General features: G+C 45.0%; 1 protein-coding gene across 1 annotated transcript in view; it reads right to left on the bottom strand.

Moving 5' to 3' along the window:
* Positions 1–1,210: 1,210 nt before the first annotated feature.
* ZBTB7A (zinc finger and BTB domain containing 7A) overlaps positions 1,211–20,997 on the bottom strand; it is a 52,990-nt gene continuing 33,203 nt past the window's right edge. The window contains 2 exon segments of the mRNA XM_033954648.1: positions 1,211–2,671; positions 9,487–9,730. Coding sequence (XP_033810539.1) covers positions 2,642–2,671; positions 9,487–9,730 — 274 coding nt within the window. The 3' untranslated portion in view covers positions 1,211–2,641.

Genomic DNA, 20,997 nt, shown 5'->3' with positions numbered 1-20,997 from the left:
GACGGAGGAGGTGGAGAACTGCCAGCCACAGAACCTCTGGTCTGAAATTCGGACCACAAAAATCTCAGTCAGAAAAAATATCAGGTCTCTGGGGCATAGAGTCACCCTTAGATGACTTGAGACTTGCGTTTCTTAGGTTGTGGAGGGTCTGCCACATGGATGCCCCAAAAGCAATGGCAGCTGCTCCACTGGGCTAATTGAGCGTAGAATCACTTGCTTTTGTGAGGAGCATCAGAGCTGGTAGCTACCCCCCCCCTCGCTGCGCCACATGATGCTCAAAAAACTCTAAATTTGTGCAAATCTCACATGAGTTCACAAGAGGAGACCCTGAGAACTCCATCCCAGCAAGTTTCCTGGCAAAAATTTGAGTTTTGAAGAAGCAGGGAGAAGATGAAAATAAAAAATGGCAATTTTAGGATTTTTCAGGTGGGGGAAGACAAGGGAACACTCGAAACCACAGAAAACCCTTCAAAATTAACTTTTGAAAATCGCCGCAAGAGCCTATTAGCTCTGCTATACTCACTGTTACCAGAGAGACTGGGCTGCACCTGCTTCCAGCTCTGTTCAGTACCCAATTCAGAATTCATTGCCACATTGCTGGGAATGCTTTCTCAAAGCTGAACTTTGGACTGCCGGTCAGACTCCTCTGTCTGACTATGCCTCCACCCCTGTGGACCATCAGATGCACACCCGGATGGGCAGAGGTGCAAAAATGCAGCCAACACACTGCAGGACACCGCTGAGCCCCCTAAGTGCATCAAACAGTCTGTGCTCACCCTCCGTTTAACTCCAAGGAATCCAATGCAGACTGGCTATCAGGTACCCAGAAAGGGATTGGCTTGTCAGCTACAGACCAAAGTCTGTGAATTCACAAGAAGGCAGAGAGCCTACAAATCACCTTGAACGTGAAAATTCCCAGAAAGGAGAGCAGGACAAAAATGAGGAGAGCAGCCATGCATGCAAAAGGAAAGACTGCTAGAGGGCGCTATACTGAGCTGTGACGTATACTGGAGGCAGAGTGAAAAATCCAAAGTGGATTCCTTCTGCAGTCTATATGAGTATGGGGAAATAACCCTGTTGTCTAGAGAATGTCTTACCTATTGCATTGGAAATTATATTCTACAATGAACATCTCCTGATTTGTAGATCTTATGCTGATATTCGCTATTGGCTAGGATTTCAATAGGTCTTACAAACAACAATAAACACCTCTTTTTTTTTTTTCAAATTATTTTTATTCTCTTTAAAGCCCAAAAAGTGCAATCTATGTTCTCCCCACATGTTATAAAGACAATCATAGTACAATCTCTGGAATGTCACTTCTGTGCTTCATTTGGGTCTTGTTTAACTTGTTCATCCCATGCCAACGAATGTAGCCAGCACACTGTTTATCTATCAAAACAAAAGGAAACTGAGAACCCTATTTCCCACTTCTCCAGTTCCCAAGGAAGAGCAGCCCCTTCTACAGCCTTTTTGGTTAAAAACAGGCCAAAATTCAGGTCAAATGGGCCAACTAGTAGGGGAGAGTAGAAATTGATGCAAAGCAGCCATACAAATTGGCCAAACTTTGCATTCGGCCACATCAAAAAAACCTAAAAACATGATTCTAGATGTTAAAAAGGTTTTCCTCTTCTACATTATAGTTGGGATAATAGCTTTTCTTTCTCTCACAGTTATCTTTGAACATGGGCTAAAAATATTTTTCCAGAGAGCTTTGGCAAGAGCTACACAATGAGATCCATGGTGGCTGGAATTTGGCTACACTGGGCTTTAAATTTACGATCTTGTTAAGAAAAACGTCAAGCAATTTTTGAAAATCTAAAGAGGACTTCAGCTTGACATCTCATCTGATTTGTCACCAGATGGACAGTTTAAGACCATGTGGCTTAGGGGCAGGTTTGTTTGATTGCGCTGGTCTGGGTTTTTCTTTTTAGCATACATCCCACTTTAGGCTTTCTGGCCCCTCTACACTGTTCCTAATGAAAAGACAGGATTACACAGCTTACATTGCTTTGGGATAAGAGTTTAAAAGAATAATTTAAAGAAAACTTTAAATTTAATAAATAATAAATTGTATATATAAATAGTTTTTATAAATATCTATTTTTCTAGGTGCTGCTTTTGGAGCACTTTCGTCTAATTGACATGTCCGGAGGAAAGGGTTAACTAGGTATATGAGCTTTGGAAGCTTCTACAATCACTTATGCTTTTAGAAATGAAAAATGTCCTCTTTGTGCAATTCAAGCAGTTGGGTTTGCAGCTGGTGAAGGAAGTCTTCCAACATATGCATCTTATGCTCCAGCTCTGGTCTTACCCTGCTCGTACCTGGCAGCCCCATTCAGCCTGTGGATTCTTAACTGGCTTTTCTCACCTTCCCACCCCAACAAATGCTTCTGATGTCACAAACTGCTCACATCCACTCAGTCCCCAATGAGGTAAAGCCAAAGCGCTGGGAACTGTAATGGTGGTCATGTATGCAAGGGCCAGCCAGCAGGAGAGAGATGGCTAAGAATCTAATCAAAGCTCAAATGCTCTGCCATGACATCTTGGAATTACACTGCAAAGCCAAAGTAGGCCAAGCCCTTATTTCTTGTTCTTTCATTAATTTTTGGTCAGTCTTTATTTAAAAAACCAATGTAGGCTAAGAATGACCAGGCTCTTCCCCAGAATACTTGAGAGAGAGAGAGAGAGAGAGAGAGAGACAAGAGAATTTGTTTCTTCTCAGGTTACGCAAGAAATATAAAAGTTCATATAGTTTATACATAATATTCAACCTTCTTCTCTCTTTCCAGGCCATCAGTGACCTCCCTCCCCCAACCTCCAAACTACCTGCTTCTACCTACCTCTACCCCTCATCAACCCTGTGCAACAAAAAGAGCTTCCCAATGATTTTAAACAAGTCCAATTAGTGCAAAGAAGGATCCCCACATCTTTTAAACTCAGACTAGCTTTTCCATGGAAGGAGAGGTTTGTATGCATTTCAAAACACTGTGGGGGCCAAGAGTCGATACAACCAAACTTGATCTGTTGGTCTTGGTGAAGAGTAAAACAATTTTAGACCCAACACTTGAAAATAAAAAAGCAAGAGACAAAAGAAAACTTGGGAGACAGGTCAAACAACTAAAATTAGCGCTCATGATGACAAAGATGCAGACAATAAAGTTCACACCCCCATTGCTGCATAATTAGTAGTGCTAAGAGCTGGGAAAGAATCTAACAATCAAATCACACAAATTCCTTTTCAGCACACCTGATATTTCCAATATAGGCATAATTAGCCCTATTTCATCTTCTTTGGGAAACTCTGTTAGATTCTTGTGAATAAATAAAGGCCTTTCCCTACCCTTCTAGCACCAGATATCTGCATGTTTACTTAGGGATGGAGAAATTGTTGTGTAAATAAGCCCTGGCTGTCTCTTCTTACTATCTAGGATACCCTTAATTATTTCTTCAAGGCAAATTACAAAGACTTCCAATGCTGTAGACAAGTCATAGAACTAGAGTAGCAAGGTTGGATCTGTAGTGTCTGATGTCCATTACTCATGATTCTCCTTGTACTCTGGACAACAGATGCAGCATCATTTAGCAGATTACAGGTCAGGGCTAGAGATTAGCTTAAAACAGAGGCATTTATAATATATGACAAATATTACAAAATATACTCCAAGCCTCATCACAAAGCTTTTGGGGCTACCCTGGATACATTCAAGTGCTACAAAGGAACACACATGGAGCACCTATGAAGATCACCATATCCTGAAGCTAAACTATTACCCTGACTACCTCCCAAACACTGGCCATTGAAAAGCAAATCTGCATATTTCATTAATACAGGAACTACTGAGGGATATCTCTTGGAAAGCTATAGCGAGGATGGGGTATACTTTGGTATTTACTATAGACAAGAATAATGAATGTGCTTTTTCATACTTTAACCCTTGAGTCAAGCATGGAACCTTTCAGCTACTCACAGTTGTTAGCTGTGTCTTTCCCCCTCTGTCATGGTCCTTGCTTACAATTACTGATTTGTGATAGTTTGGGGAGGGGGGGTGTTACAACGTCCAAGCAAATTTTACAAGTACAATCCAAGCTCTTCCAACCACAGAAGTGGCACTGTACTTTACAAGAGGATGCAAGAAAGGACCATGAACAACAAGATGATGATATGGGTGTGTACAATTATCAAACTAAGCTGCGACACCTCCCATCATATAACCATACAACTGGGATATAGAGAAAACAGATTAACTCAAAGGTTTCAGCTCCTTAGTAACAATTTAGGTGGACAGAGGCAGTGTGAGGGTCTTCTCACCTCTTCTCCCATCACTATCCCATGAAATTGAATTAAAAGTTGAAAAAGTAATTCTTACGAGACTACCTATCCACCCGCAAGGGTAGCAGAACATCTTTGTGGTTGCAGGGATCAAGCAAACCAAGCGCCAACCCTGCCCCTAAGCTCTCTAGTTGCTGATGCTGTACTGGGTAAAATATTGGTAGGGCCATGGTCCCACTGGCCCACCCAATTCTGCTGCCTCTGCACATTCTTATGTAAACTTTGAACATGAAATTGGAACAGCTCACAAAGACCTCAGACTTTCCATTCAGCGTGAAAACTGTGCACAGCACTGTTGATATAGACAGACACATGGGACCGGTGCAAGCACACAGAGCACATGTGACAAGTTTTTTTTCTGTACCAAGAAAATGAAACACACAATAATAATTTTCTCTGTTGGATGAGTTTCCACCCTACAATAAGATAATTCAGCAGTATCCCTGGCAACACTTTACCACAACCTGAATTTAAAAAAATACAAACAGAAGAATCAATAGTTATATACAGTATGCAATTGGGTTGTTTTCATGCATTTGGTGGTTGGAACAGAGTTAAACCTATCGGAAGGTTAAGGCAAAATGGGTTTGGACATATGAAAGACTCCCTGGAAGTGTACAAGGGGGTCAGAGTTTAGTGCAAATGCTTCATGGATTGTACTAAAGTGTTGCCTGTGCTGACACATGATCTGACCACACTCAAAGCTCGCACACCTGTTCCCCGCATCTCCAATAAAGATAAAAGCTTTTCATTAGAAACAAGCTGTGGTATCTCTGTTCAGAATATCAGCTGTCAGAAGTTGCTCATCTCCTCTCTACAACCTCAAAGTAGTAAAAGGGGTGGGGGGGGGGAGCGAAAGCCTTAAGGGAACCTTAGGAAAGGAAAGCTTTAGGGGCGCAAAAAAAGTTGGTGATAAAAAGCAGTGTTGGCTTTGAAAGAGTATTCAGATGGATGAAGGCTTGCAGTGATGAGCCAAGTCTGATCGCCATTTCTTTCTCAAGCCCAATTTTGTTGCAGTGCAGGTCCTACTTTATGGACAGCTGACAAAGAAACAGGCATGATTTACCAATACTTTTCTTACAGGTCCTCATATCCGGGTAGTTTGGATAAATCGCTGGTAAGAAATGAAATCTCTCTGTCATTGCATAGCACCAATTCCCCCCTCCCCCCGGTCCAGAATTCTCAAAAAATGGCACCGAAGGGCCCATACATTCTTTCTGATGGTAAGAGAGTAAATCATATTTGTTTATGGACACCAAGACCATAACTATTTGTGAGCACTTCAACTCCCATTGTACTGTCCCATCAACTTAACCCTACTACTCCCATCAACTTTGCCATCTTCATTCAACCTTTGTGTCTTCCGATACAAAACTGGGGTGGAACAAAACCTCTGTACAAGTAATAACCTTGGCAGCTCATGATGGGAAAAGGTCTTCTGAAATCACAGAAAGACATGCAGAACAGAAGGGGTTAGGAGCAGAAGATAGAGAGCAACCAACTGAATGCTGAAGAGAGATACAACAACTTTTGATTATAATAAGAACTTCAAATAACTATTTACAAGTGCACACTAATTTTTGCATATGCAGTAAGTAGCCAGTGCTAGGCAGAGGGTCCCTGGAAGAAGCATCTGAGCTGGGACCCACCCTGTACAATCAAAACATGGCAGGATCCATTCAGATTGCTTGCCAAATTAAAAGTGTTCATGTGGAAAGGGGAGGGGCATGGGTTTGAGGGAGAGACAGCATCCAACTGACTCATTACTAAACTGGAAGAGGAAGGCCCAAGTGCCAAACTGGAATGAAATTCTCTGACTACGGTCTGGTTGACTTCCATAATCTGCCTGCCAACTGGAAATTTCTATTTCTTTCCATTTTTAGTCTATAGTATAGCTTTAAAATGAACAGTATCCATCAATTACTAGGCTCATTCAGACTCAGCTGAAGAGTTTTCAGGAAGCAGGACAACCTGAGGCATGCAAAAGAAATGGCTTGTTCCGAGTGGGGAAATTACCTTAAGACTCTGCTGCATGAGCAGGATAAAGAACTCTGGTATAGGGTTCCATGTGTCCCAAAACCAACCCGAAGATACCAGCGCATACAAAAATGTTAGAGTCGCTTGACACATGCTCATGTCGTTAATACAAAGTGTTGATTAGAACAATCTCTATGGCTTTGCCTTACAAGGTCCTCAAACAGCTCACTGCAGGGACTTTTGAGTTTAAAACTTTCTGTATTTAATTGCACAAAATTGGAGGACAATTGGTATTTTATCTATCCTCACCTACCTTTTGAAGAACACATTATCATGCACTCTTTTTCTTCTGAAGAGAAAAATGCCATATCTATTCTTCCTCTTCGTTGAAGGTTAACCTCTGTTACTTTTCTTATATGCACCCTGTTATTTTCCATCTCCATTCCATTCTTGCAAGGAATAAATAAGATAGCAGAGCCCCCCCCCTTGTCTCTCTCCTCCACCCCCTCCCCTGCTGCCCTTTCCTGGAGAAAAAATAAGATATAGCTCCCTCTTTCAGGCAGGAGAATTGTTTGAGAGGCAGCCAGCTGATTATGGGAAGAGAGAGGACCATTAATGCCAGCACTGGCTATAAGACATTAAAACAATAAAAAAGGGGGGAATGGGGTGAGAAGGAGAAAACACAAAAGACATGATTCCTGCCTAAAATTCAAGCTTCCATTCGAAGTGCAATCAGCTTTAAAGGTTCAGGTGAGGTCACAATCCTAATTAGCACAGTCCTCGGTTCCTCTCCAGAAAGCACACACCCCTGGAGCCCACCACATACAAAAATAAATCCATCTACTGTCTCCTCTTGCATTTAGCTATTGGGTATGTGTTGGGGTTTTTTTCTGCAGTATATGTTGGCTTTCACATGTAAACATCTTTCCAAAAAGATTAGGATAAGGTTGTGTACCCGTTCCCATTCAAAGTGCTAAGATATAATTTTTTTTTTCTTATTGCTTAAACAGCTTTAAACACGCAATCTTCAATCTGCCTCTCCTTATCCTTTCACTATTATCGGCTCACCACTCCTCAAGGTACTCTATAAAACACTGTTACACCTGAGGGTTCCTTTTAAGACTTTGCATTTATCCAGGCCCAGCCTTCTACTCTTAAGACAGTTAGAGAAAAGGGGTTGGGGGTGGGTGGAATTTCATACTATGGTTGATCTCAGCGGAACAACAGGTCTTAGTTTCTTTCATAGGTATGACTTGTTCTATATCCCACCTGAGACAGTGCATTTACAAGCAGAAGCAAAGGCTGTGGGACACCAGATCCCATGTACTCAAGGGGTGGTGAGTGCAGTAGCATAAGCTCCAGTAAAAGAACCCCAAGTAACAATTTGGGAATGACCCTTGGAGTAACTTCAGAAGATTTGAGAGCAAATGCAAGTCCCCTTTTTCCTTGGATCTCTTGCACTTTGGGAATGGGAGTGCTTTTGTTTTGGCTAATTCCAAGCCATTGTGAGATTTTGATCCAGTTCTGATTTATCTACTCAGATCTCAATGCACCAAGCCAGAAATTTAAAAAGGCGAAACTGCATTGGGAGGGAGTGGGGAAAAAGCCAGTAGGAAAGAATCCAAAATCCCAACAAAAGAGCAGTGCCAAAGATTACAGGGATCACTAAGGGCCTAATTTGTAGACTCAGACTGGGGTAGAAAAAAAGTCTTTATGGTTCAGACCTTCGGTGCAGCCTTTTGACATCTACCACAAAGGAAAGCACCATCTCTTGGGTGGGGGAGAGAATAAATTAAAAAACCTATATTTCCCAGCACCATGTGCCATTTTTTTGAGATGCACATCACTGTCATAACATACTAGATGGCAATCTACGCTGTACTCACCCAAAAAGGCCTTTGCAGCACTCAGGCTGAGATGAAGCGGATACGCCCTGATCGCAGGCCAGGTATAGCTAACATCTTTACATCTAGCACTATAGGTTAGAGGCAGCACAAGAAAATTTTACAGGGAATCCGATGTGCCCGTGTGCTGCAGGATTTGGTGCACCCACATCCGAACTGGGAGGGAGAGGGGCAATGACTAAGAGAAAGAGGAAAACCCTCAGGTCTCACAGTAGCAGCAAACCACTTGCTGCTGTTTCTCTCCTCATCTTTATGTGAAAAGATTTTTCCATTCATTTATGAAAAACTGACTTAAGTGCTGCACAATACTTAACAATCCATCATACTGGAACAGTGTGTACTTTAGCATTAGTACCAGAGCTAGGGATGTTAAGGGTCCATGTTAAGGTAGGTTAAAAGTGGAATTTAGTTAGGATGAAGTCCTCTTACAGAAAGTGCTTTGGGGTGTTTAGTGTCCACTGAGTAGACAGAATCTTTTTTTAATGCCTCATTACCAAATATCTTTTGATATGGAACCCGACATCTAGGCTTTAAACCCGTTGAAAAAAAATATAAAGACAGGAAAGGTTTTGGACGCTTTAGTCCATGCTTCCGTAGTAATCAGTCCCGAGGGCACTGGAAGGACTGGACCCTCACCCGTGCACCTAAAAAAAAAAAAAATGCTGCAGTGCAAGAATGCAACTGCCTCTTTTTTTTTTTTTGCATTTAATGCATTTGCTCCACTGTCTAATAATCTTTGCTTAAAATAACTTAAAAGCATATTTTTTTCTTTTTTTTGTCTGTTATCTGTACATAAAATATAGCTTTGTATTTGTATCATATCTCCCTGTATTACAAGCGTAAGCTACCTCTCCTCCTCTCATTTTCCCCTCTCCAAACTAGCCCCTTTCCCCTCGACAGCACCCCTCAATCAACATGATCTAAGTAGGAAGGGGGCTAAAAGAGGGGTGGTGGTGGTGGTGGGTTAAAAGGAGGGAATGTGGGAGATAAAAGGGGCAATAAATCGGCATCATGAAGACAAATCAGAGGAGAGTGCTAACTGGATTTTGTGACAACTTGATTTTTGTTTTGTTTTTTGGTGTTTTAGGAGAGCTGGGGCTTTCTCTCTTCTACTGAACCCCCCTCTGCCCTCGGCCCTTCTGACATGTCCCCCATGGAAGGCTCTCCTGCATGTTCCCGATTATTTCCATGGGTGTCCTGGATGGCAGGGGGGCTCCCCAGCTCTCCTGCCAAGGGGACGGGGGGCACTGGGAGGCATCCTGCGTCTCTCACCCGGGGCTTGCGTCCCCGCTTGGATGGGATCCCATTGCAGCCGTCTTTCTTGAGGTGCCGGTGCAAGTGGTCGGAGCGGACAAAAGTCTTGAAGCAGCTCTCGCATTGGTAGGGCCGGAGCCCTGTGTGCACACGCATGTGATTCTTCAAGTCGTAGTTGTGAGCGAAAGCAGCACCACACTGCTGGCACATGTACGGCTTTTCTCCTGTGTGCTTCCTCATGTGTACCTTCAGTTTGTCCTGCCTGTGGGGAAGCAGAGAGGAAAGTGAACATTAGAAACCCTGAATATTCTCCTCTTTAAGGTCAAGTGGGTAGCCCTCTTCTGAAATGGAAGATTTTTTGAACAACAGAACTGATCCATTCCCAGCTTTAGCCCACTGAATGCAGGGATGTGTAGCTTGATTTCTCAGTTGCATTCACTAATAGAAGCAAAGTTTAAGTCACTGATGGAATGGGTAAACCCAGGCAGGCAAATATGGAACCAAGTGGTAAGCCTACAATATCTAGGCTTCAGTCACTTGCACCTGAACAGAAGTAGACTAAAAAACAAAGTCAAGGTTCAACTCGACACTTGGCTTCAGCTGTCACTTGTTCCTTTTTTGAAAGGACTTATGCCTTGAGATATCCCATTCCTTAAGTGGCCTAGGGCTCAGCACAGTATTTCTTTTCAGTCTGTGTATCTGCCTCCCTCTTTGTTCTTTCCAACTTAACAGAAGTTGGAAATACATTATATAAAAGGGATTGAGAACGTTTGTATTTATTCAGGGGCAAAACAACAGATTGATAATTTAACAGACTAGGATGAAGCTTAGCACGTGGGAAAATAGGTCAAATTGGTCTGAGGGTTCCAGAGATGTAAGAACCCTGAAATATGACCCAATGTATTTCTATGGGAAAAAGAATTGCAACTTCTGTAGCGTAGAAACATAGATAAAAGTGAAATGTAGCAGTTAAAGAACAGGGCAAGGCATTTTAAAACACAAAATCCCCTACTCTTTTTAAATGCTTAAACTAGCCCTCCCCTCCCCCCCAACTGCTTTCAAAGTCCAAAATCTAACAACATGCAGAAGAGCTATTAAGAATTAAACAATATGCTCTGTAAATTCTCCTCACTTTTTCCCCAGGCTAGGATTTAACTCGCAACCTCAGGGTGCTGAGGCAACAGTTCAAACCACCAGGCCACCTCCTCCTATCTCAAAGGAAAACAAAGTTTCAGTGTAGAAATCCAATCCACTCCTCTACCAGGTCCAATGATTCAACCACATCTCACCTCTTCTCACAGCAGAACATTGGCTAGCTATTCTGCCCAGATAAAATTCAAGATTGCAAAGAATTTCTTTCAAAGGTTGCCTCCCTCCACTGCCAAACTACAAGACTGTCTCAACTCCTTATAGGTCAGCACATGCTCCGAGTTCCTCCCAGAAATTCCTATTGCTACCTCCTCCAGTGTTTTGTTACAGAAACTCTGGAACTTACTACCCCACCTTCTCAGACAGGAATCATCTTGCGCCAGTTTCTTGAAACTGCTCAAATCCTGGCTCTTTCAACATACTTATGCCACAGCTATTAAAAGTTTTGAAGACCTCTTTGGATTTATCCAAATCCTACTTAATCCAACATTCAGACCCCTCCCACTAAAATACAATCAACAAAGAACTGTGCTTCCTTAAAACAGCAGTGAGCAAAATGAGTTGCTTACCACAGTCACATGAGTAGGTACGTCATACGTGATTGGAACCAGCATGGAATGGAGTCCTAGCACAGAAATCTCTAGAAAGGGTTACACATGTGTGGGAATTCCCACTTACTGTACCCCCCCCTTTACAGTAACCAAAAATCCATCAAATTCATACATATAGCATGCATCAACTCTGGATGGGCAGAAAGGTTTGTGAGGCTGAAAGATCCTGCTATGGAGAACATCCATTACAGGTAAGCAACTCTATTTTCTCCATGGATTGCATGGATCTTTGTGTTGCACAAGCAGCGACTCCCAAAATGAAGTATGCACAAAAGGAATAAAGCACAGTTATAGATCTCAAGTTTATGCAACCTACAAAACTGGAGGTAGTGGAGAGCTGTAGAGTTTTAAATATATGAGTTCAACACTGCCTGAACAAAGTTGGAATCTGAATTAGTCAATTGGCTCAAACAATCATGTCTTGTGAACCATGTAGCTGCTTTACAGACATTCTGAGTCAAGGTCCTTTGCAGAAGGGCCCCTGTAACAGCAATGGAGTATAGACAGTGAGCTGTAATTCTAGATGCTGCTGGATAATATTGTAGTCCAGCTTCGTTATAACTGAAAAAGTTTGCTTTGTTTCTAGTGCCTGATGATATTTTGAGTCATAAAACAGAAACAGTTGCGATAGTTGATCAGGCAGTGATGTTCTCTTACAATCGAGAGTGTGAATGAGGCCACTATGATAATCCTAATGTGAAAAGGCTGGCAAAACTCTCAGCTAGTTGATGTGGAAGTCAAAAACAATCTTGGGGGAAAATTCTGTATGAGTTCTTAACAATACTGTACTTTGTTTTCTAAAACCTGTGCATATCAGGAATAATGAATTAAAGCTAGAATCTTATTTATTTCTTCTGGTCAAAGTGATAGTTAAAAGGAAAACTCTTTTCTACATTCTATTGGTTCAAAAGGAGGGGATGTTAGTTTGGCATAGAACCAGGTTGAGACCCTATACTGGTGTTGCAAGGCACAATGGTGGTTTTATATTTATGAGACTTCGTTAGGGTCATCAGATGGCCCTGGACGGGGTGGGGATCAGTGTTAGGGAGAAATCGTGGGTCTTTATTTTTAAAAAAAAAATTTGGGGGGGGGAATTCTGAGCCATCAAGTCTTACCTCTCTGTCAGTGCCTGAGCCAATCAGCGCTCAGGGACTGACTGGAAAGTAAGACAACAACAGCTCAGACCTTGCCATAAAAATTTGCCTGCAAATGTGGCACAACGAGGTTAGGGAATCACCTGGCAATGACAGAGAATCGTCTGGAGTGCTGGTTTGAATATTAATGAGCCCATTTTAATATTAATGACCTCATTGTACTACATTTGCATGGCAGAGTCGGAGACTGCTAGGAAACTTGGAAAAGACCATGATGAGCCATTCTGATCAGTCTGTAAAATATTGGCATGGAACCAGTTTAGCGACCATCGTTAAAGGCACGGTAAGTTTTTGAGAATCCAACCCTGATACAGGAATTTCTGTGGCAAAATGAAATAGTCAGCAAAGGAGCCTTAATGGTAAGTAGGTTAAAAGGAAACAGCGTAAATCAAGCAAAATAGACTTAGTGAGCAAATGACTGTATCTTAAACAGGATCCTGTAGGCCAGTGCTTGGATACTGGGAAGGGCAAAATGATCAAACTTCCTTTTTCCTAAGAGTAACTTGACAGAAGTATTCTCTGTCATATGAAGCCGTCTAAGCTGAGAGGAAGTGAGCCCTTGGTATAAGGAATTATAAATGGCCTAGTTTAGGAATAAATAGTCAGGGCAAGAAGTAAAATATGTAATGAAGATGGTGATTTTGCTACTACCCTTCTGATATACACATGGATACCAGGCAAAAGAGAACAGGATATTTTCTTCCCAGCTGATTCTGCTGGTTTTTGATAAATGAATCAGCCATGGTGGATTCTCTCAGCATTAGTGGAAGGTACTAGAGAATGACACGGTGGCTCCTACTCGCCGAAATGGTGGCAAAAAAAAAAGGTTGCCGCAGGTACGGGGAGAAGACCATTCACCGTCCCATGGAGCGGTGAATGGCCTTAACTCCGCTGTTAAGGGAAGGGAGCATGCACAGTCACCGATTGCGCGGTCCAGCAGCCCCCTCCCTCCCTACCGATTGCTGCTGCCGCCATCCGTTCGTCGCCATCCATCCATTTCCCTCCCTTCCCCTTACCTTCGTGGTGATTTCAATTTGTTTCTACAAGCAGCCAGAGCCTTGAAGTTGCGTGTGGCTGCCGGAAAGGTCTCCTCTGATGCAACTTCCAGTTTCTGGTTGTGTCAGAGGAGACCTTTCTGGCAACCACACACGACTTCAAGGCTTCGACTGCTTGTAGAAACAAAATTGAAATCGCCATGAAGATAAGGGAAGGGAGAGAGGGAGAGAGGGGGTGGACAGGAGAAGACGCTGAAGGGAACTGGGGAAGAGAGAGTAGGGAGAAGACACTGAAGGGAAATGGGGAAGACAGTTGTACAGCATGTATAACCAAAAGTTATACAGCCCAGGATCGACGGAACTTGGACGCTGTGATTTAGATCATGTAAAACATGGTCTAGGTCATAAAAACCCACCTAAAGTCACCAGATAAGTACTGCAAACACATAATACAGACCCCCCACACACTACCCCAGTGATCACCGACACCCACCCCCTCAACCCCATAAAAATCGTAATCACACCTTTAAAATTCAGCCTCCAGACTATCATCACCTGGCAGCCTGGCATAGGAAAGCCTAGTCGTCCAGCACAGAGGCGGCTTAAGCCGTCTTGGAGGTGGGTTAGGGACTCATGGAGAGGAGGACCCATGCCCATAAGCCCCTGTAATCACTGCATTGATACTTAAACATGTGCACTCCCCTATATACCCCAAAACTCTTTTGTACAGGCATATAAGTGGCTCCTGCAGCCATAAGGGCTATTGGGGTGGTAGATAGGTGGGTCTATGGGATTCTGGACCTATAATGAAGCTGTAGTGAGGAGAAGACATGGCACCCTTTTTGTGAAGTTCATAGCAGTGCCGTGTAAGGTACCCCACTATTTAGGTGCCATGTCTGGGTGTTCAGTCCATGTGGGTAACATCATCCACGGAGCCCGTTACAGACAGTGCTAAAGTATACATGCATTTAAGCTTTGCGAAGCTTCGAGACTGTCCGCACCGCACATGCGCGAGTGCCTTCCCGCCAGACGTCGGATCAAGGTTTCTCAGTTCCGTAAGCAAACTAAGAAGCCAACCAGGGGAGGTGGGAGGGATGTGAGAATATCTGTCTGCTGTCCCCAAATAACATCTGTTATGGTAAGTAACTATGCTTTATCCTAGGACAAGCATATTCTCACATGTGGGACTCCCTAGCTTACTGAAATGGGATGGAGGGAGAGTTGGCCATTAAGATTAAAATAATTTCTGCATAACACTGCTTGGCCGATGACCATCTCATCTGGAGTAGGATTCCAGACAGTAGTGAGATGTAAATGTATGAATTGAGGACCATGAAGCTGCTTTGCAAATATCATCAATGGGAGTAAGAATGCTACTGTCACTGCCATAGCTTGGACTTTGTGTGCTGTTACACGACTCTGGAGTTGCAACCCAGCAAATCACAAAAATGCAAGCTGTGTCATTCATGGAAAAAGTACTAGCTTTAAGCTGATGTTAGCAACCTGATTCTACTGACAGAAAAAAATAAAATGTGACCTGCTACTTCTGGGAGAGGCTGAGTCAAATAATTACCTTTTCAGACAAGCCCTGAAGATCCCTCCACTAAATATATATACACATGAGTATTTGGCAGCTTCACCCTTTGCAGTAGTACCACAAGACTACTGCTAGGAGTTAACCAGCAGCATTTTTAACTTAGAAACCGATAGGGCAGGTGTGACTGGGGATTGCTCATACCCCAGCCACTAGAAACCAGGGAAATCTCTTAAAAGGGCCTGAGTCAAGGGCCTGGGCAAGCAGAATAACACAGCTTGTGATGTTGATCACAAGTTGTATTATTTGTATACTATGGGAATTACTAACCTGTGCTATAAGTTTTCACAGATTAGCAGCTCCCAAAGTAACTAAACTGCAGTAAAATATGACATCTTACTGCATCGTAAATGTCATACACTAAGCAGACAATGGAGACATAAACCAGTCTGCTGACTGCTTGAAAACCCACGGCTTGGGCTTCCATAACCACAGCAGTTCAGAGTAATAGCAATCCCATGGATCAATGGGCAGGTAGAGAGATTAAAAATTCTTACCTGTGTGCAAAAGGCTCCTATATAGACTTATTTTTACCGAAGATATTACTCACTGTATATCCTATAGATTTTTTTTCTTAGACCTGCTCTCCTATAGAAATTCAGGGTAAATTCTACAGCAAACTTTAGAAAATTCTGTAACATGTGTATTTTGTTTTATAAAAGTATTATCCAATGTATGCTGGGATTTTATTTTTTTAAATTATTGTTCTTGGGTGGCAGAGACCTCATAATCAGTGCCCAGAAGGGAGGAGAAGAGATCAGTGGAGGGGATAGAAGGAAAGAGAAAAGATCCTGGATCAGACAGAGGGAGGGAGAAAGAGAAAGAGATCCATTCTCACACATTCCTCTCGCCAGCATCGGACCTTCTTCTCTGCCGGGTCCTGCATTCGCAAAAACAGGAAGTAGGTAGGACTAGCAGAGAGGAAGGCCCGACGCTGGCGAGAGCAGCCAGCTGCTGCAGGGAAGATCGTAAGCATTCTTATGGGCTGCACCAGCTTCCCCCCCCACCCCGAACTGTGACTGCTCTTCTTACCCGCTGTCATCCTCTCCTCCATGTCGGGTCCCGACTCCTGACTCGCCTCTTTTGATCTTTTTTAAAGGTTTTCCCCACCATCTCTCCTCTGGCTTCGGCGTCATTGACTCAACATGCAGTACACAGTGTCTGCGCATGAGGTGGGCGGGACAAGGGGAAAAAGGTCAAGGAGAGTGGAGGATCCAGCTTCATGCATAGCACTCGCCAATCAGGTGACTTGGCGTATGCTGTATGTGTCTCCGCTTAGTTGACATGCTGCAGTGGGGTCCAGAGCTGATCTTTAATTTTTGGGTTGCTGGCTGCCGCCACTGCATCCCCCCTTCCCTAAATGGCGAAACAGACAGAGAATAAAAAGAAAAATCTGCCCGGACTTTCTGACCAAGTGCCAGAAACTGAACATGTGCCGATCATCAGAGGGAGGTAAAGATGCAATGCTGGTCATCGGGGGAGGGTGGAGGATAGCAGTGTTGGTCATCGAGGGAAGGGGTGGTGGAAGCTAACAGCGTTGCTCATCGAGTGGGGAGGGGAGGAAAAAAGTACCATTATTGGAAGGTGACTCAAATATAAACCGAGTCCCCCATTTTTGGGCCATGTTTTTGGCCTCAAAATCTCAGTTTATATTTGGGTATATACAGTATGTGTACACCATTTTGACTGAACCCACAGAAAGGTGGTATATCAAGCCCATGACCCATTACCTTTGTCTTATACTTTCTTGAGGTCAGATACCTTTGTCCTACACTTTCTTGAAGTCAGATACAGTTTTGGTCTCCACCACCTCCACTGGGAGGCCATTCCATACATCCACCACACTGTTAAGCTGCATCTATAATAATAAAATGCTAAGCGCGCATGTGCACTCGCGCCGCATGTTCCCTGATCTGTCAGGATGTGGCGGCAAGAGTGCGCAAGCGCGCCAGACAAGCCTCCCTGCTCTCCACCTCATGCTGCAGCGGGCTTAAGTTCATTTTTTAGCTCAAGCCACACCAGGCAGGGATCGAGAGAGGAGCTGCGGGGTCGGCTTTGAACTAAAAAATGAACTTTGAAAGCGGGCCGGGGACCGCAGCCAGCCGCCGATCGCCTCCACGAGCGGGCGGCGCAAGGTCATGCCTGACCCCGGCAATGCCTAGTGCTGGCTGCACGGCCGAGCTGCTGCTGTTGCTGCTCCGCGCAACCCCGGCCTCCCTGCCATTCCACAAGCCCCGGCCTCAGCACTGGAGTATTGTTGGGGACCTGGTCCAGTACTGGCCAGGTCCCGAAGATTAAAGGTAGGCCTCAGAGGGCCTGAAGAGCCCAAGGAGGTTGGGAATGGGCGCGGTTGTAGAACAAGTTTAAGGGCTCCCGGAAAGTACTGGGGGGCAGAGCAGGCTCACACGCCCGGCCCAGTAGGAAGTTGGAAGCTCCAGTGGGCGTCGGACCCGATGGGAGCGAGGCAGGGCAGCGACCGACGAAGATGGCTCCTGCTGCGGTAGAAGCCCTTGCAGTATTGATTAAGAGAGGACAAAGCAGAAGAGAGTGAAATGATGGACAGATGCTGCAGAGCAATGATCCTTTATAATAATCAAAAGTCACTCTGCTTCTTAAGAACATAAGAACATAAGCAGTGCCTCCGCCGGGTCAGACCATAGGTCCATCCTGCCCAGCAGTCCGCTCCCGCGGCGGCCCAAACAGGTCACGACCTGTCTGAATCACCAGAAGGGGCCCCCTTTCCACCTTGGTTTCTCATTAAAGTCCTATCTTCCCATCAAAGTCCTCACCCTCTGGTCTTGCCCATGCACGACCTGGTTGGCTTTCTATACTTATTACCTGGTTAGCTTTCTATACTTGTGTTACATCCCAGCACCTCTCTCAGTATCCCACGATCCCTTTATCCCTCAGGAATCCATCCAATCCCTGTTTGAATCCATGTACCGTACTCTGCCTGATCACTTCCTCCGGTAGTGCATTCCAAGTGTTCACGACCCTTTGGGTGAAGAAAAACTTCCTTGCATTTGTTTTGAACCTATCTCCCTTCAGTTTCTCCGAATGCCCCCTCATACCTGTTGTCCCCCTCAGTCTGAAGAATCTGTCCCTATCCACCCTCTCTATGCCCCTTATGATCTTGAAGGTCTCTATCATATCTCCCCTGAGCCTCCTTTTTTCCAGAGAGAAGAGCCCCAGCCTATCCAACCTCTCGGCGTATGGGTAGTGTTCCAGCCCTTTTACCAGTTTCGTTGCTCTCCTTTGGACTCTCTCAAGTACCGCCATGTCTTTCTTGAGGTGCGGCGACCAATACTGAACGCAGTATTCCAGATGTGGACACACCATCGCTCGATACAATGACATGATGACTTCCCGCGTCCTGGTTGTTATGCCCCTCTTTATGATGCCCAGCATCCTGTTGGCTTTTTTTGAGGCTGCTGCGCACTGTGCAGATGGCTTCAGTGATGCATCCACCAGCACACCCAAGTCTCTCTCTAGTCTGCTATCTCCCAACAATGCCCCCCCCCCCCCAATTTGTAGTTGAATAACGGGTTCTTTTTCCCTATATGCATGACCTTGCATTTTTCCACGTTAAAGCACATTTGCCATTTGTTTGCCCAGTCTTCCAGCTTGTCCAGGTCCCTTTGCAGGTCCTCACACTCTTCCCTGGACCTAACTCTGCCGCACAGTTTGGTATCATCTGCAAATTTTATAACCTCGCACTTCGCCTCCTTTTCCAGGTCATTGATAAATATATTGAAGAGTAAAGGCCCCAGCACCGATCCCTGTGGCACACCGCTCGTGACTCCCCGCCAGTCAGAATATTGGCCCTTTACTCCGACCCTCTGCAGTCTACCCGACAACCAGTGCTTGATCCATCTGTGCACATCCCCTCCCACCCCGTGGTTCCACAGCTTCCTAAGCAGCCTTTCATGTGGCACCTTGTCGAAAGCCTTTTGAAAATCGAGGTAAATGATGTCTATGGGTTCCCCATTGTCCACCCGACTGCTTATTCCCTCAAAGAAGTACAGAAGGTTCGTTAGGCACGACCTTCCCTTACAGAATCCGTGCTGGCTAGTTCTCAGTAGGCCATTCCTCTCGATGTGTTCGCAAATGCCGTCCTTGATCATAGCTTCCACCATCTTCCCTATAATTGAAGTCAGGCTCACCGGCCTGTAGTTCCCGGGGTCGCCCCTTGATCCCTTCTTGAAGATAGGTGTGACATTCGCCAATTTCCAGTCCTCTGGTACCTCTCCAGTTTTCAAGGAAAGGTTGCAAACATGCTGGATTGTGCCCGCTATTTCTTGTCTTAATTCCTTCAGAACCCTTGGGTGGATCCCATCCGGGCCCGGTGATTTGCCGCATTTTAACCTGTCTATCTGTTTGAGGACATCCTCCTTACTTACCTCTATGTGCTCCAATTTTTCGGCCTGTTCCCCACTCATGAGCTCCTCTGAGTCCGATATATTAGATGTGTCTTCACTCGTGAAAACCGACGAGAAGAACGTGTTCAACCTCTCAGCTACCTCTTTATCCTCCTTAATCACTCCCTTCCTATCCCCATCATCCAACGGCCCCACCTCCTCTCTCGCTGGTCGCTTCCCCTTTACGTAACTGAAGAATGCCTTGAAGTTTTTTGCCTCCCTGGCCAGCCCCTCCTCGTATTCCCCTTTTGCTTTTCTAACCTCTCGGTGGCATTCCTTTTGGCATTTCCTGTGCGCCTGGTGATTTTCCTCCATTGGGTCCTTTTTTCATCTCCGGAAGGATACTTTTTTGTCATTTATTGCCCTCTTTACTTCAGTTGACATCCAAACCGGGTCCTTTGACCGCTTGTTCTTGCAGCCTTTCCTGAAACTGGGGACGTACATTCTTTGTACTTCCTGTAGGGTGTCCCTGAATAGGGTCCAGGCGCTTCCTACAGTCTCCATCCTAAAGATGTTTCTGAGCTTCCTTCTCACTATTTCCCTCATAGCAACATAGTTCCCTTTCCTGAAGTTGAGCGCAGTTGTTGCGGTCCTCCTTACTATGGGTGTCCCCCTTTCTAATGTGAATCTGATCGCGTTGTGATCACTGTTGCCTAGTGGTCCTCCCACTTCTACCCCTCTTGCAGGCCCCCCTAATCCGTTTAGGATGAGGTCAAGAGTAGCACCCCCTCGCGTCGGTTCCTTGACTAGTTGCTCCATGAAGCAGTCCCTCACAGCTTCTACAAATCCTGTTTCCCTAGTGCAGTTGGAGTGACCTGTACTCCAGTCTATCCCCGGGTAGTTGAAGTCCCCCATCACTGTTACACTTCCAGTCCTGCATTCCTGTCTCAGTTCAGCTTCCAAGTCGTGTCCGACTCCTTCTGGCGTATCAGGTGGGTGATAGTACAGCCCCAGTTTTATGTCTGCACCCTTGTTTCTCGGCAATTTGACCCATAGCGATTCCAGCCCCTCTGCCTTTGTCGCCATATCCATCCCGACCGAGTAGATAGAGTCCTTTATATATAGTGCTATGCCTCCCCCCTTCTTGTGGGTCCTGTCCCTCCTGTAGAGCTTGTACCCCGGCAGCGCCACATCCCATTGATTTTCCTCTGTCCACCAGGTTTCTGTAATTCCAATTATATCCAGGTCCTCCCCCTTGGCCACGACTTCTAGTTCACCCATCTTGGCCACGAGGCTTCTTGCATTTGTGTATAAGCACCGCAGGTCCCGTCGTTTTTGCTCCTCCTCTGCATTTACCTGGGCCGCCTCCCCTTGAGTTTCGGGCAGTTTTCCCGTTCTCTGTGCTTCTGCTTTGCTCTCTGCCTGTACCCTCGTAACTTTCAGCTTCCCCATATTTCCGCCACCCCACTTCCCCGCTTTTCCTCTGGGTTTTCTAGCCCTACCGGCCCCCTCCTGGGCTATCATCCCTTGAACCTCTGTTTGATCCCCCTCGCCTTGTGGCACCTCTATATTGCCCTCTGTTTGATCCCCCTCGCCTTGTGGCACCTCTATATTGCCCTCAGCTTTCGCCCTCGTGCCACCCAGTCCCCCTGTGTCTTCATGCCCCTT

This window comes from Geotrypetes seraphini, chromosome 8 (assembly GCF_902459505.1).
Source record: "Geotrypetes seraphini chromosome 8, aGeoSer1.1, whole genome shotgun sequence".
Classification (NCBI taxonomy): Eukaryota; Metazoa; Chordata; class Amphibia; order Gymnophiona; family Dermophiidae; genus Geotrypetes; species Geotrypetes seraphini.
Note: the sequence above shows the minus strand (reverse complement) of the source record. Positions and strands in the feature narration are given on the sequence as shown.